We start from the raw sequence: 17,525 nt of genomic DNA on the forward strand, positions 1-17,525 counted from the left end.
AACACAAGAAAGATAACCCCACCAGTACACAGTCGTCATGTAGTAACTCATGTCGGTGTAATATTCACGATAAGCAATGAGGGAAATTATTCAAGAAAGAGCTGCGCAAACATTCTTGTCAGTATTCAGGTCTACTCGCTGGCATGCTGTTACCCTCTTCATCGTGTAGCCCCCCCCCCCCCTTCCCAATCTGTACTCTCTTGTACCTTGTACCATCATCCTTCAACGCGACGGAGCCCACAATAGGTGGTCAGCCTTTGGGTCATCCTAATAAAGTTATTATTATTATTATTATTTTAACTGGTTTTGAGGGAAAGAGACAAACGGGAAAAGTCTGAAGAAAAAATTGACTGTCACCACCAGGACTCGAACCAGGGACCCTCGCTTGTAGCCAGCGATGCTCTAACCACTGAGCTATGGTGTAGTCGTCATCCAAGCAGAGACCGTTCAACATTTTCTTCAGACTTCGGAACTCACACTTCCTGTGAATCCACACAGGCGGGTGGGACGCAGCCCTCACTGTACCCACACACATCACGTACAAACTAGCACGCGGGGAGCCCCAAGTCATAAAATATTAACTGGTTTTGAGGGAAAGAGACAAACGGGAAAAGTCTGAAGAAAAAATTGACTGTCACCACCAGGACTCGAACCAGGGACCCTCGCTTGTAGCCAGCGATGCTCTAACCACTGAGCTATGGTGTAGTCGTCATCCAAGCAGAGACCGTTCAACGTTTTCTTCAGACTTCGGAACTCACACTTCCTGTGAATCCACACAGGCGGGTGGGACGCAGCCCTCACTGTACCCACACACTTCACGTACAAGCTAGCACGCGGGGAGCCCCAAGTCATAAAATATTAACTGGTTTTGAGGGAAAGAGACAAACGGTAAAAGTCTGAAGAAAAAATTGACTGTCACCACCAGGACTCGAACCAGGGACCCTCGCTTGTAGCCAGCGATGCTCTAACCACTGAGCTATGGTGTAGTCGTCATCCAAGCAGAGACCGTTCAACGTTTTCTTCAGACTTCGGAACTCACACTTCCTGTGAATCCACACGGGCGGGTGGGACGCAGCCCTCACTGTACCCACACACTTCACGTACAAACTAGCACGCGGGGAGCCCCAAGTCATAAAATATTAACTGGTTATTATTATTATTATTGTGAAAAGAAGAAGGACAAAATGTTACGAGTTATGACTAACTGTCCACCAACGTAACCAGATCTTATACAGTCAGCGAGTGCGACAAAATGGCACAAAACTGACAAGGAGTACTGAGACATTCGGCGACCTGACACCTAGCTCCAACACTTCTCCAAGGCGCAAACCAACAACCAACAATCCGAGTTACATTTTGCACACCTGATGAGCCGTCATGACCTAAACGGCGAAACGTACGTCGTGTGGAACTACTTGTTATTGTACATAACTAGTCCATCATACATGATAGTGGAGTTCAGTAGGATGTTGACGTTTCGGTTTGTCACAATTCGTCTTCGCTTAGCTTCCCCTTTCTATGTTTATTACATAAACTTGAGCCTCCCAAGTTGGGTGGTCTGTTGCTTTGCGTCGTCGAGTTGTAGTAAGGCCGGTATGTCCAATAGTCTTACTAGTTTCGTCATCATCCAGTAACTTTCGGCATTCATTGTTGCCGTGATGCGTAGCTTGTGCTCTTCTTCGTTGCACTTTCCTTCCCCTCTTGGACCTTTCCGAATCTGAGCCTTCCAAGTTGGAAGGTTGTTGGTTTGCGCCTTGGAGAAGTGTTGGAGCTAGGTGTCAGGTCGCCGAATGTCTCAGTACTCCTTGTCAGTTTTGTGCCATTTTGTCGCACTCGCTGACTGTATAAGATTTGGTTACGCTGGTGGACAGGTAGTCATAACTCGTAACATTTTGTCCTGCTTCTTTTCACAATTATTTAATTGGCTCACCATCCGAGTTACATTATTATTATTTGAAACTCGGGTATTGAGCCAATAATAAAAGTAGAAAGGAAAAGGACATATGGAAACGAGTTAAGAGTAACTGTAACTGTAACTGACGGTTAGCGCTACGGAGATGTGTTGAAGCTAGGTGTCAGGACGTCGAATGTCTCAGTACTCTGTCAGTTTTGCGCCTAGTTGTTGCACTTTCTGACTGTATATAGTATCTAGTTACAGTGGTGGAGAGTTACTCTTAACTCGTATCCATATGTCCTTTTCCTTTCTACATTTATTATTATTATTATTAAAATAGTCAGCACCATCCGACGTGGTCAAGCTGCCTTGAAGCCTGGATACTCACCATTGTTACTTCCAGCAGCGTCACTCTCCCTGCGACAGCGGCTATCAACGTCTCTCCGTCGTCAACAATTATCACAGATTCCAGATTCTACATTATCAGCACTGGGTGAAGCGGATCAACAACGTTTTACTGGAGATAAATTCTCCTCTGGAGGACTTTCAGGGTGCCAGGAAGGGTACAGAAGACAGAAAAAAGTCAAAAGTCAAAAGTCGTCTTCCCGCTCGACTCGATCGCTTCTGGAAACTCGTTCTTGTTCGAGGGTCTTCTCTTTCACCTACCTTCATCTTGGCATCGAAAAACCAGCATCGAAAACCGTGGTGCATGCATGCTTTGCCGTGCTGCATAGGCTGTGCTGTCGAACTGGGGCCATTCACGTGAGGGCGTTCAGTTTTCATAGTACGAAATAGTGGTTGCGACTTCAGCGATGAATTTTAGGAACGGGCTTGCTCCCACACTGGAGCTCATAGTATTCATAATATTTCCACCTGCTATCTTTCCTAGAAACCTGGGCACTGTGTGCTGCTTGGAGAATATTCGTTTACGTTCTCAGTGTTACATTTTGCCTGGCGTATTGCGCCCATAACATACCTTACAAAATATTACTTCTTCCGGAAACAAAAACTTCTGACTTTTTTCACTACTTTTCGCTGCTGTTATTTTCACACTGACATGACATTTCGGAATCGTAGGAAAGCATAATTCATATTCTGGAGAGCCGACAGTCGTCGCAGAGCAAGGGTGTCGACGTTGCAAACAAAGCAAAGCGAACATGTTTTTCATTTTCCTCCACCAGCCGCAATAAGAAGAAAAGCACTGCGCTCACTGCTCGTCGATGCGATGTTTTAGTTCAGAACTTGACAGAGCAGGACAACGGCACTGAGGAGCAAGACGAGTGGAAAACGAATAGCAGTAGCAGGTAGCGTTTTAAAATCTTCGCCATCCCCGAAACGCCTGTCGGCATGCGAACACGTCGGCACGATGTCAAAACTATAAAATGCAGAGATGTGACAATCGTCACTTCGCGGACAAGAGGAACAAGTTCAAAATAAAGTCAATGTAACCGTTCAGCCACTGCAGAACCCAGACCTCAACGTGGATGATGTCGCCTTTTTCCAGCAGCCCCGACGATGTCTCCTTGGTCGCAAAGGAGAAAAGGCGAGATCTGATCGGGGCAGTCGGGATGTGCTGGTACGACTATGATATCCCTCGGAGGAAATTTGAAATGCTTGGCTCTGCCTGTGTTTGCCCTCGAGCGAGAGCGGAGGCGGTAATGAGTACCAGTGCTGCAGCGCTACCGTGGTCTCCGCCGAGATGTTGGAGAAGGCATTCAGGTAACAGTGAAGACGATTAGGAATGCGGAGAAGCTTCTCCGCGATATACGACATTGTGTCGATCGATCTGCCACTTGGAACGGTTTCAGCCGTGATGAGTCGAGCGATGGCGACCAAGACCGAGACTCTACTCCCACTCATCGATCCTGTAGATATTGTAGATATGTGGGTTGAATGTGTTGAAGTGTTTCTCTTCCAAAAGAACACTTCTGTTGAGCACAGTAACTCCTTGAAAAGTCATGTAACAAAAGTCACCGGAAGTTTTTGTTTCCGGAGGAAGTACTAGTAATTTTGCCATGTATCGCCTTCCTTGAAGAGCCTTTCATAGGCGACGCAGCAGTCAGAAGGAAATCTTTTACCAGTGACCCCTTCGTTGTTTGAGATTATTGGTGTGAGTAATGGCTACCGATGGTAGCAATGGTCAGCTTTAGAGCACATCACGGGAGGAGGAGAGCTTTATGTAGCTTAGAAACCGCCGAATGGTACCGCCCATAGTTTTATTGAAGTTCACATCTCATCAATAATAATATCCCATAGCTCAGATGGTTAGAGCATTGCTCATGACAAGCAAGGTCCCGGGTTCGAGTCCTGGTGGGTCTGGCATTTTTTTCTCTTTTCAGGCAGTTCACTTCGGCGACTGATCCTTTGAAATTAAAGTTCGCTCCAATCTTAATAATAATTATTTGGAGCGCACTACTTGATTGCGTAAATAATAATTCATAATGTTCATGTGTCCACTTTTGTACTGTGCAGGAAAGACGTTATGTACGATTCGTATCACGGCAAAAAAGAAAAGAATGGAAATCCGTACGGTTTCATGCACTCGAGAGCTGAAAAGCGCGGCAGGAACTCTGATTACATGACTTGCGGCTCGCCAGCATCGCAACACAATGGGTCTCCCGACGGTGGCGAGGCGCACGAATCGGACGCAGGGCGGTTAGCCAAAAGCATCCTCTCCGGAAAGCACAATTTGGTGCAGAAATCAGGGAGTGAACTCAACTCCACACTGAGCACAAGTCGCGAGACACTCTGTGCCTCTTCATCTACTTTGACAGTGATTTCCGCTACCGTGCTCGACATGGATGACTGCAACCAGACCGGTGAATGGTGCCCAGAGGCGGGCACGAAGAACATGACACACGCCAGGGCGGAGATGGATTACGCTGCACCGGGCACGGGGGCCGGCAGCAGCAGTCTTCCAGGTGATAGGAGCTGCGCCACTGCCACAGGCGTTGCGATCAACAGTGCCCAGACGATTGGCAATAACGAAGTGATATACAGTGAAGGTCTTGATAGCTGGGAAGCTTCAGGCTACCAGGGAACCAGTTCGGAGTACGCCACAGCAACCGGTGCAAAGCCAAAGGCAGCAACCAACAGTAGTGGTCCAGGAAGAAAGGCCGTCACCCGGGAAAGGTCCGGATCCTCTGCAGAACTAGCAGCCTGTGTGAAGCAGGTCCAGGGACAATACGTGTTCAGGGCAACCACTGGCTGCCTGGTCCCATTGAATGCGTTCCGCGTGCCGATTGACGGAAACCGTCTCCTTGACTACATGGTGATGAGTGATCCGGACGGCAGTTACACTCTGTATGACCACACCAGAGCCGACTTTCACGGCGTTGCCAGGGCGCACGAGATCAGCCAGGCCACCTGGATAAGCGAGGCAGAGCTGAGCGAGGCATTTAAACTCTCGCCATGGCTCACCAGCGAGGACCTCCAGCCGCAGTACTCCAAGGAGCGAGCAGCTGTCAGAGGCCCGTCCGGAGAGTTCACGTTCACGGATGGCACACGAGGTGTGTCCGTGCCCGTGAAGAGCGTGTTCGGCGACAGGGTAAACGAAGGAAACTTCCAGGAGCGGCTAGTGGCTGTGGATCGGTTTGGTTGCTATGCCCTACTGGAAAAGTACACACGTCACCTTGTTGCTACCAGCATTGTGTCGGAGAACACCAACTCAACAGACAAGGCAACCAACAACTGTATAGAAACCGAATCAGCGGCAAGCTCATTGTACACATCTTTCGAGCCCGATCAAATAAGGTCTCACCCGGCACAGCAACTATCGACGGCTAGGATTCACGCCATTCAGTTACAGCAAGTGTTTGAAGACCGTGATGGGCAGTTCTCCTTCGCTACAAACTACGGCGCTGTCATTCCTCTTAGCATCTTCGCCTCCTCGTCAGGATTCGATGGCACTTTCACCGCTCAGTGTAGTGTCGGATCGATCAATGCAAGGGAAATCGGCCTCTTTGAAGAGGGCTCAACAACTCCAGTAGCGGTCATCAGTCTGAACCAGGTCACGAAATACTTAGCTGCGGCCAAAGTCAAGCCTGTTGTTGAACAAGCCAGTTTGGCTCGTGCGGCTGACAGAACTAAGCGGGTGTTGGAGAAGGACTCGACTGGAAAACTTGCATTCCGATCCAAACATGGCGCCAGTGTTCCCGTGTCCGTGTTCAATGTAGAAATTGATGTTGAAAACTCAATGGAGTATGAAGTGACAGAGACCGACAGCGGAATGGTGGCGTTGTTCAACACGACAACGGCTGAACTGGTTGGCACGGCGGACTGTTCATTGGCCACCAGTGAGAGCGCATCCAAGGCGGTGCGCTTCCATGCGCCGAACGCCAGGGCGGTGCTCCAGCAACAGGAGCTGCTGAATGCAGGCGACGCCAACAGCATCTACGCTGAGCTGGGTGGCAAGGGAATCCAGTCCAGCAGCGAATACGACAGCACGGAGCTGTATTGCCTCATCTCCAAGTCCATGCAGAAGATGGACGTAAACAGGGCAGAGCTACGAAATGTCACCGGTAGTGCTGGCGACCAAGGCCATTCTCGAATCCCTGGCCAGACCGCCACCGAGGACCCCTACGGCCTATACGAACCTGTAGTGCCAGGAACGGACGGCGTGGCCAGCCGAGAGGCGCGCGTCTACAATGTAGCCATGGTGAATTCCGGCGTTGCTATGGCAGCGGGAGCCGGTGACGACGCGGATCCCTACCAACTCGTCTCCGGTCTGGTGGCCAGCAACGATAGTCGCGCGGCTGAACTTCGCATCGCCACTGTCATTGACCAAGCAATCACAGAGGATGCCGAGGTGGAGGAGGACACCTATGCACTTGTGTCGGCCAATGGTGCCGTTGCCAGTAGCAACCAGGCCACGCTACACACCAGCAAGCCAATGGCAGAGCAGCGTCAGGACGCCGGTCCTGACGTCTACTCGTCTCCAGCCAGGATGAAGAATACGTTCACCACATTCTCATTCACCGGAGTGAACAACACCTATTCAACCGGGTCCTCACTTGGTGGAAAACCTGTGTGTGCATCTCAGTCTGGACGCTAATTCCACTGCTCAGATACTATACAGGTAAGAATAACTTAACATGTTTCTGTTTATGCTGATACTGCTCACTTTGTGGGGTACATTCTCATATCTTGAATGTGGCGATATGTGGCGATAATTATGGTTTGGTAGTGAAGGGTGGAGGGGGGGGGGGGAGCTATTTGTGTGTGTGCGTGTGTGTGTTTGGCCAGAAAAAAACACTTCCAATAGCTGTGTGGTGTAGATCAGGCTGAATAGTGGTGGTCAATTCTTCCGTCTTGCAAGCTGTTGAATGGTGCACAATTTGCAATGGCTTCTGATGTAGCATGTAGCATCAATATCATCGCCTCTGGCGATGGGCGTCAAATGGTGGATGGTGTGCGTGCCTGCGTGCGCATGTGCGTGTGTGTATATGTGTGCATGTGTGTGTTGTGTTTGTTTGTGTGTGTGTGTGTGTGTGTGTGTGTGTGTGTGTGTGTGTGTGTGTGTGTGTGTGTGTGTGTGTGTGTGTGTGTGTGTGTGTGTGTGTGTGTGTGTGTGTGTGTGTGTGTGTGTGTGTGTGTGTGTGTGTGTGTGTTTTTCAGTAAGCTGCCCAAGGAGGCAGTTTGAAATTTTTCTGCTCCTGACTTTTTCTTGTTTTTCGAGTACTTTTGGGCGAAAGAGAGGCCTGGAGCGACCCCTTGAGGGTTGTCTCCAGGGCCAGTACGTAAACAGTGAGCTGCCGACGACGGGAGCCACGTAGCAGGAGGACGAGGCGAGTTTTTTTGATACCGCCACCTCTTGCTGCGCCCGAAGTCGCCACTCGCGGTGGTGTGACGAGCCCCCGAGTGGAATATCTCCATCCAGCTCCGAAAAGCTATGAAGTACGTCAAGGAGAGGGAGAAGAGTGGGAGAGAGGGACGGCGCTGCTTGACGTTTGGGTCGTGGAATGTTCGCTCCCTTGTGGAAAGGAGTGGCGGCGTAGCTACGGCGAGCGTTTCTGGCCGAGTAGCAGAGGACAAGAAATGTCGTCGTGCTGCTGCCGAGCTGCGCAGGTTGAGCGTGGCGGCGGCTGGATTGCAGGAGACACACTGGTTCGGCGATGACATTTATGTCGTTGACGGTTTTACTATCTTGTGTTCGGGTCGCCCCGTGCCTGGCGATGGAGCTCCGGGCAACAGACGAGGAGAAGGAGTCGCCCTGGCACTCAATAAATTTGCAACAGACGCGTGGAAGAATGGTGGTTCGGTCTGGCGGGCTGTGGGCCCTCGTCTTGTCACTGCACGTCTCAAATTCGCCCTGCGTGGGGGAGAAGTCGCATGGGTGACGGTAGTCAGTGCGTATGCTCCGACTTATGCAGCTCCGCGTGCCAGCAAAAATCAGTTTTACGAACAGTTGCAGGAGGTAATAGCTGGCGTTCCTGACAGGGACTGCTGTATTCTGCTTGGAGACTTCAACGCCCGTGTGGGTTCAGGAACAGCTGACGATGGCTGGAGTGGTGTGCGCGGCATGCATGGTTTTGGACAGTTGAATTCCTCTGGAGATGAGCTACTGTCGTTTGCAGCAATAAATAATTTGTGGATCTGCAACACCTGGTTCCCCAAGCGGGATATCTTCAAGCGGACGTGGCAGCACCCCGGCTCTCTGCAGTGGCACTGCATCGACTATATCTTGATGCGTCAGGATCATCGGCGATTTTGCAGGGACGTGCGCGTTGTTCGTGGTGCTGAGTGTGGCAGTGACCACCAGCTGCTTTGTATAGTCTTTGAGTTCCCGCATCGCCCGGTGGGGGTTGCCCGACGTGGAGCGAGCCGGGGGCGCCGATTTAATGTCGGCAAGCTGCGGAGTAAGGCGGTGGCCGAGCATGATCAATCGGATTCCTGCGCATCCACGTTACAAGACGTCAACGATGTGGGACGTCGCCCCCCGCGCTGCGTGACCACCGCGGACAAGTATCGTGCCGCTTTATCTACTGGATTGCGAGATTGCTGGAGCAGCGATGGTAGCGTTGGGGAGAAGTGGACCCATGTGCGCAATACCGTGGTTGCCACAGCCGCTGATGTATTGGGCCCGAGCGAACGCCGTCAGGCCGACTGGTATGATGACAACTCTGCAACCATACAGCCCCTTCTGCGCGCCCGCAATGAGTGCTACGCGGAGTGGCTTGCCCACGGTCAGCAGAGGGACGACACGTATTGGGCCAGCTTCGGGGCTGCTCGATCGCAAGCGCGCGCAGCCGTTGTAAATGCCAAAGAGGCTTGGATTTTGAATAAGGCACAGGAGGCAACAGAGGCGCGCTTCAACGGGGCAGTCGTCTGGAAATGCGTTCATGCTATCCACGCTGCATGTGAGGGATTAACTCCGTGCAAGACTTCCGCCATTAAGGACGAGAAGGGAAACCTGTGCCAGTCGACTGAGGATCAATGCAAGCGGTTCCAGAGGCATTTCACATCTGTCCTGAACCCAGAGAGCTCGTACAACCCCGATATCATGGCTTGCGTTGAGCAGCGACCTGTAGTGTCGAGCCTTGAGGAACCACCAACCATGCATGAGATCTCCAAGGCCATTTCTCGACTTCGCAATGGCACCGCTGCTGGTTCATCGAGGATACAGCCAGAGTTGCTAAAGTTTGGTGGCGAGGAGCTCAACAACAAGCTCATGGAGCTGTTTGGAGATGTGTGGCGAGATGGCTGCGTTCCGCGGGAGTGGGCGGATGCTACCCTCATCCCCATTCCAAAGAAGGGAGATTTGTCGCAGTGCGACAATTGGCGGGGCATTGCGTTGCTGGATGTGGTCGGCAAGGTCTTGGCGAGTGTCCTTCAGAGAAGGCTGCAGGTATTCGCGGAGGAATTTCTCCCTGAGTCCCAGTGCGGGTTCCGGCGAGGGCGTGGCTGCTCTGACATGATCTTCACCGTCCGACAGCTCATGGAAAAGTCAATCGAACATCAGGCCAAGGGATTTTTTGTGTTTATCGACCTGAAGAAGGCCTATGATTCAGTGCCCAGGGGGTGTCTGTGGCAGGTCCTCGGCCGTGCGGGAGTACCAGAAAAGCTTATCAACATCATCCGGTCGTTCCACGACCCCATGTCAGCATCGGTGCAGTTCAACAACATATTATCAGACCCGTTCAGCATTGGCAATGGTCTTCGCCAGGGGTGCTCTATGGCGCCGGTCCTTTTTAATATCTTTATGTGGGCCGTGATGACCCAGTGGCAACACCGCGTCAGGAGAGTTGACGGGGTTGGCTTCGAGCTCCGCTCAGCATACAGCAGCGATTTATACCGTAAACCCCGCCGTGACGACCAACACCATTGCCTAACAGATTCCCAGTTTGCTGACGACTCTTGTTTATTCGCTACGACTCGGTCTGGAGCGGGGGCAGCATTGTGCTGTCTTCACGAGGTGGCGTCGGGATTCGGCTTGACCATCAGTGCAACGAAGACTCAGTTTGTAGTTGTTGGCCCCGGCATCACGCTTACTGACCGCGCTCCCCTCCAACTTGGTCAAGCGGAGGTGGAATGCGTACCGCATTTCAAATACCTCGGTTCTGTAGTGGACAGCGGTTGCCGTTCGTCCCGGGACATCGCCGCAAGGATTGCCCAAGCCTCCAGGGCCTGCGGTGCTCTTCGGAGGTCTGTATTCTCCAATCCACATCTGCTGATGCACACCAAGCGGTGCGTATTCAATGCTTGCGTTCTGTCCCTGCTGTTGTATGGCTCTGAGTGCTGGACGCCCCTTCAGCATGACCTGCAGAAGCTCTCAACCATCAGCATGAGGTGCATCCGATCCATCCTCGGGGTCTCTCGAAGCCGAATGTGGGACGAACACATCACCAACGAAGAGCTGCTGGTGCGCTGGGGAGACTCCGAGACGATTAAAGACAAGATTGCACATCGGCGGTTGGAGTGGTTGGGGCATGTGGCGCGGATGCCGGACAACCGCATCCCAAAACAGGTACTGTTTGGCTCCTTCTTGCAGCGTCGCCCAGCACATGGCCCACGCCGCAGATGGAAGGACTGCGCTGTCCGAGATCTACGTGCCCGTGGCGTGGAGGCATCATGGTATGATGTTGCATGTGAGTCTCGCGCGGAGTGGCGCAGCACCTACCAAGAGCCTGACAATGTGCCTGAGCCTCCGCCCCGAGTGGTATGTACGGTATGCGGACGGGATTTTGCACGGAAAGGAGACATGGCTCGGCATAAGTGTCTGGAGGAGCGTGCGCGGCCTGTGTCTGAGCAGCGGGGCGCCAGTCAGTGCGGGCGGTGTGGGCGGTGGATGAGAAGCCGCGGTGGCTTGGTCCGGCATGTGTGTGCCTCAACGGTGGATGCCGCAGTGCCACCTGGAACTACCGGAGCGTCGGCACCGGCGGAGGGATGTTGTGCCGCGCATTGTGACAGGTGTGGTCGCTGCTTTCGCGGTGTCCGGGGACGGGGAAGGCATCGCTGTTCAAGGGTGGCTCATAGACCAACAGCAGAGGAGCGCTCAGCCTTCCAGCACGTGTGCATATGCGGCAAGCGGATGCGACTACCCGTGCACCTGGAGCGTCATCGAGCGTCGTGTCCTCTCTCTCTCTCTCTTCTCAAGTTTCCCAGTGATGGGATCACGTGACCCTTTTGCGGCAGTGACTCTACAGGACAGGACAGGTGTGTGTGTGTGTGTGTGTGTGTGTGTGTGTGTGTGTGTGTGTGTGTGTGTGTGTGTGTGTGTGTGTGTGTGTGTGTGTGTGTGTGTGTGTGTGTGTGTGTGTGTGTGTGTGTGTGTGTGTGTGTGTGTGTGTGTGTGTGTGTGTGTGTGTGTGTGTGTGTGTGTGTGTGTGTGTGTGTGTGTGTGTGTGTGTGTGTGTGTGTGTGTGTGTGTGTGTGTGTGTGTGTGTGTGTGTGTGTGTGTGTGTGTGTGTGTGTGTGTGTGTGTGTGTGTGTGTGTGTGTGTGTGTGTGTGTGTGTGTGTGTGTGTGTGTGTGTGTGTGTGTGTGTGTGTGTGTGTGTGTGTGTGTGTGTGTGTGTGTGTGTGTGTGTGTGTGTGCAATTCATCAGCCTTGCAAGCTGTTGAATGGTGTAATCCCAGCACAAGTTGCTATGTCTAACATAGCTGTTCGCTATCATCGCTTCCGCGATGGGCAAGTCTGAGGTCTGAGGTGTGTGTGTGTGTGTGTGTGTGTGTGTGTGTGTGTGTGTGTGTGTGTGTGTGTGTGATTGGAGCGCGGAATCGCGATGTAGCTTGCAGGACAATTTACTTCGATATTGTCACTGCTGCGTCGGCCGTGGTCCACCACTCGCAGTGGAGTAGCTATCCCTCGAGTGCTGTGAAGAATCCAAGCTCGAAGAATGCAGTGGTGGGAATTGCGGATTGGCTGGTGGAGTGCTGGAACAAGTCGTTGTTTCAGTGGAGTGGACGAGCGAGTGCGGAGAGGAAGGTCGCAATGGCGGAATGGTGGGAATTGAAACTTCAATCTTTCGTCGTCATGAGTGCACTGGTCAAGCGTTGCGGAAGTCTGTCGGATTTGTGAGGCATTGCCCTGCCGCTTACATCGTCAACGTGGAAGAACTGCTAGTGGAGTCCTGGTGGGATTTCGGATGCCCACACTCCTTTTGCTTGGTGGATTCTTTCGTGGACAGTGTTTTTTCGTGGCGTGAAATTTTGAATTTTTTTCTTTCCTGTTCATTTTCAGTTGTTGTCACTGTAGCTGTCAGGTTGTTGTTACAGTACTCGAACATGATTGTACAGCAGTCGTCCGTTCTGCTCCATTGTTTCATCTGTTTTGCCAGTTCTGCTAGCTGATTCTCTTTATTTGCCACTGCCCCTCATAGTGCTCATGCTTGGGTGGAGGGCGGCGTGATCCGTTTAGGGTAGCTGTATCATAGTAGTAGTAGTAGTGTGTGTGTGTGTGTGTGTGTGTGTGTGTGTGTGTGTGTGTGTGTGTGTGTGTGTGTGTGTGTGTGTGTGTGTGTGTGTGTGTGTGGCGGTCTGTTCTCGCTGATCGTGACCCAGACATTGGCATCCAATTTCACTATCGCTTGGATGGCCAGTTATTCAACCCAGCACGACGAACCCGTACCTATCAGCAGACCGCTGTTGTTGATGTTGAGTATGCGGACGATGCAAACTTTGTAGTTGGTTCGCGGGAGCATGCTGTGTTGGCCTTGACGGCGTTCCAGGATGTTTCTGCTGAATTTGGCCTCACTGTGAGTATACCCAAGACCAAGTTTATGGTGGCTGGTGTTGGTGTTACTTCAGTTGACACTGCTGGCATTCCGCTTCATGGACAGGTGGTGGAAAATGTTTCCTCCTTCGTTTATCTGGGTTCTGTCATCACTCCGGATGCGCGTTCTGCAGGAGACGTTTCGAGGCGTTTGTCACTCGCCTCGCGTGCCTTTGGATCGCTCTAGGATGTGTTTGCTAATCGTGATCTTTCACTCCATGTGAAGCGCCGATTGTATAACGCCTGTGTGATGACAGTGCTACTGTATGCTTCGGAGTGCTGGTGCCCTTTGCAGGGTGACCTCCGGCGCCTCGATAGTTTCCACCACCAATGCATCCGTAGCATCTTGTGTGTTTCGCGAACACAACAGTGGGAGGAACGCATCACCAATCATAGCCAGCAATCGTATGTCATCACGTACATTGAAAATCAACATAATTTTGCGAATCGATCTTTTTTTCAGGATCACTTTTCAACGAGGACGAAGCAAAGTCGGCCGAACGAAGCCTAGAGGAAGAAAATCACCCTCTCCACTTCACCATCACGATACTGACATAGATACGAGATGAAACAACTAAAAAATCCACAAGAAAACTGTACGGCCATCATCGCGCTGACTTTGGTCTGACTTTGGTCTGAGAATTTCTATCATGATCAAAAATGTACGAGGAGCACTCAAAAATAAGCCACAGACGTACCTTTATCGCTCTCTACTCCTTTTTCAAGGCACAAAAGTCGACTCTCCACTTTCAAACCAGGAGCCAGACATACCAGTGGTCCTTTTCAGCTGCTCCACGAGCGCAGGAAATGTTCACCAAGGGGCGCAGAGCAGCATCCATTCCAGAAAAACAGCTAAAATACGAGTGAGACTGCATGCCTGAGTACATGAGTACATGAATGAGTACATGCAGAAAATAGTCAATTTCAGCGTTTCTGCTCCAAACAGCAACTAGCTTCGACTAGAAACAAAGATTACACCAAAGGATCAAACAACAACCATTTTCTGCAGTTTTTTTGCAGATAGTTTCCTTGTGCTTGGCCCAGCACGCCAAAAATCACACCTCGGAGGAGTACAAAAATTACAACTCTCAGATGTCCTCGATTGCTGGCCATGGAGCAGCTCCGAGAGATGTGGGGTGATCCATCGCTATTGCCCTCCCGGCTTCGGAAGCGGAGGCTTGAATGGCTTGGCCATGTGGCCCGCATGTCGGATGTTCGTGTGCCCAAGCAGCTGTTGTTTGGCTTCCTACCGTCGCCTCGGCCTGCGTGTGGTCCCCGTCGTCGCTGGAGGGATGTGATTTCGGCTGATCTTCGGCACATTGGCATTGAACATCTAGCTTGGTATGGGATTGTTCAGGATCGATCTGCCTGGCGGGTGTCTTCCGTTGGGCCGAGCCTCGGCGGTCCTTCCCATGACCAATCTCAACGGGTGGACTGTCTTATCTGCCACCGTTCGTTTCGTCGGCCAGGTGACAAAGCAAGACACAAGTGTAGCGCAGAACGAAGTCTCCCCATCCAGGAACAGCGTGGTGCTGTGCAGTGTGGTACATGCAGGAGGTGGTTTCACTCTCGTGGTGGCTTGCGTGTACATCATTGTTTGCCCCTGGAACCATCGGAAGCGTCCGCGCCGGCATCACCTATTCCGCTCAACGTCCCAGCTTCTCTCTTGTGTGTGACATGCAATCGGCAGTTCAAGTCCGTGCCTGGTTTCAGACGTCACAAGTGCGACCGTGGCCATCGAGCAACCAAGTCTGCTAGAGCGTCGTATGGTGTTCGCTGTTCTCGCTGCAACCGTCAGTTCCGTCGACAGAGTGACCTGAATCGTCATCTCCGTTTCTGCTCCTGACAATGACTCTGGCTCCTTTCGGAGTGGTGTGGCCCTTGTGGCAACCAAGCTCCAGTAGTAGTAGTAGTGTGTGTGTGTGTGTGCGCGTGCGTGTGTGTTTGTGTGTGTGTGTGTGTGTGTGTACATGCATTATGTGTGTGTGTGTGTGTGTGTGTGTGTGTGTGTGTGTGTGTGTGTGTGTGTGTGTGTGTGTGTTTGTGTGTGTGTGTGTGTGTGTGTGTGTGTGTGTGTGTGCACATGTGTCTGTGCATGTGTGTGTGGGTCTGCCTGCCTGCCTGCCTGTCTGTCTGATGGGGCCTCAAAGTTCAGGAAATCGTGTTTTCGTACTTTCACGATATGCTTGAGCATCCGATTCCTACCCCGATCCGCCCTAACAGAAACTTCTGGTATCAGAAGTAGCCACTATGGTCTTGCATTCTCGATAAAATTATTTCTGTCTTTTAATGAATCGGTGTACATTGGTAGTGGACTAGGTGTGTGCTCGATCAACGGACCATTTGCCATTTGTACAGATCCACGAAATCCCGTAGAATCCCGTAGACCCGGAAGGGTGTTGAATGTGTACTATGCATGCGCATTTGACCAATTTTCGCGTCATAATTCAATGACCAGCAATCGCTTTTCCAGCTTCTTCGCTTTGGTTCGAACTAATGACTAGCTAGATCTTTGTCAGAAAAAGGTTTTCATATGAAATGCCTCCGGGGCCCATTTCTTAGTGGAAATAGCAGAAAACACAATAGGGTCCTGTACATTCAACACACTTCCGGGTCTACGGGATTCTACGGGATTTCGTGGATCTGTACAAATGGCGAGTGGTCCATTCTTGCTTTCTTGAAAACACTCGGATGTTGAGCCAATAGAGATATGTAAAGAGAAACAGTTCTGGAAGTTACTGGTTATGACTAACAGTCCACCGAGGACCATTGTCAGTGTTTGTGCCTCGTTGTCGCACTATCTCACTGCATATTTTCACGCCACCTTGGTGGACTGTTTAGGCATAACAAGTAACGTATCGGTCCTTTTCTCTTGCCTTCGCGTCTCGAGTACAACAAGCGTACATGAAGACCAGAGTGTGCAGCTCGGATGGGTTGCTGTCTCACGCCGGATTTCTATCACTACATCATGTTAGTGATGTAGTGCTCACAAGCAGGATTCAAGCAGGTCTCTTTCTGCACAACTGCAGCTCAGTTGTACGCACTATGCCACTTCCCACTTCAAATCTGCGCCAAAATGATGTAATCACGGAATTCCGCCGTGACAGACACCCATAGCAGAAAAGCCCCAAGCTGCACACTCTGGTTTTCATGTACTCTTGATTATAATTGCATCAAACATACCAGTCTTCTACATCTGATGCCCTAAAGAGGCGAATGCCATAATGTTGCGTGCAAAAGCATGGCCCGAATTAAAGCATGGCTGATTTTTCGAAGCACATTGTAACGCAGAAGCATGATCATAAGCGCCTGCTTTTATATGCGACATAGGGTACCGTATTTTCCGGAGTATATGCCGCACTTTGAGCACTGAACCCCCCCCCCTAAAAAAAGGGGTGTGGCTTATACAGTGTACTCCGATGATCAAATTAATGGTGTTAAACTTTTTAGGGGTCATTTTGATTACATTTGACTGAATTTTTGAGTTTATCGGCAAGGTGGAGATGAAATTTGAAAATGTTTTCTGGTGAATCTCTCGAAAAGAGCCTTCTCTAGCCTCCTATAGTTTTAGTTTTACTTTTGGACAAAATTTGAAAACGTTTTATGAAAGGTCCGTGAAAAAATAACACGAACCTTTCATAAAACGTTTTCAAATTTTGTCCAAAAGTAAAATAAAACCATAGAAAGCTAGAGAAGGCTATTCTCCAGAGATTCATCAGAAAACATTTTCAAATTTCATCTCTGCCTTGCCGATAAACTCAAAAATGCAGTCAAAATTTTCCCAAAAAAGTTGTACCGCCCCAGCCACCTTTAGGGTAGATGGCTGTTTCTCGTGGCAATACTGGGGTGTGCAGCTTATACTGCGGAAAATATCGTCGATAACGGTAGAATGCCTTGATCTGCTGTTTTGATCTGCTGTCTAGACTTCCAACTGAAGTCTGTTTCACTGCGTGCACGTCTGATCTGTATAGTCACTGTACATGCTGGGGCATATGGATGCTGTGTTTTGCAGATGGCCCAGATACGAATTCTCCAATAAACTCAATGGACTGTGGGTAGGATACATATCACGACTGCTCCAAAATACACCTCTCCGCAAAGACAGAACACGCTACGGCAATTGAAGGTGCTTCGAAATTCTCAATCTCTGCGCTGCCAATGTCTTCACTATCTTCTCTCGTATTTTGGTATGCCTGGCAGACGCCGTCATTTCCAGAGTTCTCTATATTCCTAACCCAAGTCTAACACATGTTCTTGCTCATTTTGCTTCTTCTTTCGCATTTTTTCTTCTTGTTTGCAGTCTTTTTCTCCGCTGTTTTTTTTCATCATCTTCCTTGCTGTATGTAGCTCTTAGTTCACCTGTGCTAGGTGAAAGGTAGTGCATTGCGTGTGTGAACCTGTGTTTCACTAGCGAGGAAGCC

The 17,525-nt window shown here is 50.7% G+C and overlaps 1 protein-coding gene across 2 annotated transcripts in view; it reads left to right on the top strand.

Moving 5' to 3' along the window:
- LOC135826070 (uncharacterized) overlaps positions 1-17,525 on the top strand; it is a 37,900-nt gene that overhangs the window by 19,978 nt on the left and 397 nt on the right. Inside the window, exons 4-5 of one of the 2 annotated variants that reach the window (XM_065338708.1) lie at positions 4,367-6,971; positions 17,076-17,525. The exon at positions 17,076-17,525 is cut by the window's right edge and continues 397 nt beyond it. In XM_065338708.1, coding sequence (XP_065194780.1) covers positions 4,367-6,947 — 2,581 coding nt within the window. In that variant the 3' untranslated portion in view covers positions 6,948-6,971; positions 17,076-17,525. The remainder of the gene's footprint in view (positions 1-4,366; positions 6,972-17,075) is intronic. The other variant, XM_065338709.1, reaches the window with a different exon arrangement.

Source organism: Sycon ciliatum, chromosome 10 (assembly GCF_964019385.1).
Source record: "Sycon ciliatum chromosome 10, ocSycCili1.1, whole genome shotgun sequence".
Lineage (NCBI taxonomy): Eukaryota > Metazoa > Porifera > Calcarea > Leucosolenida > Sycettidae > Sycon > Sycon ciliatum.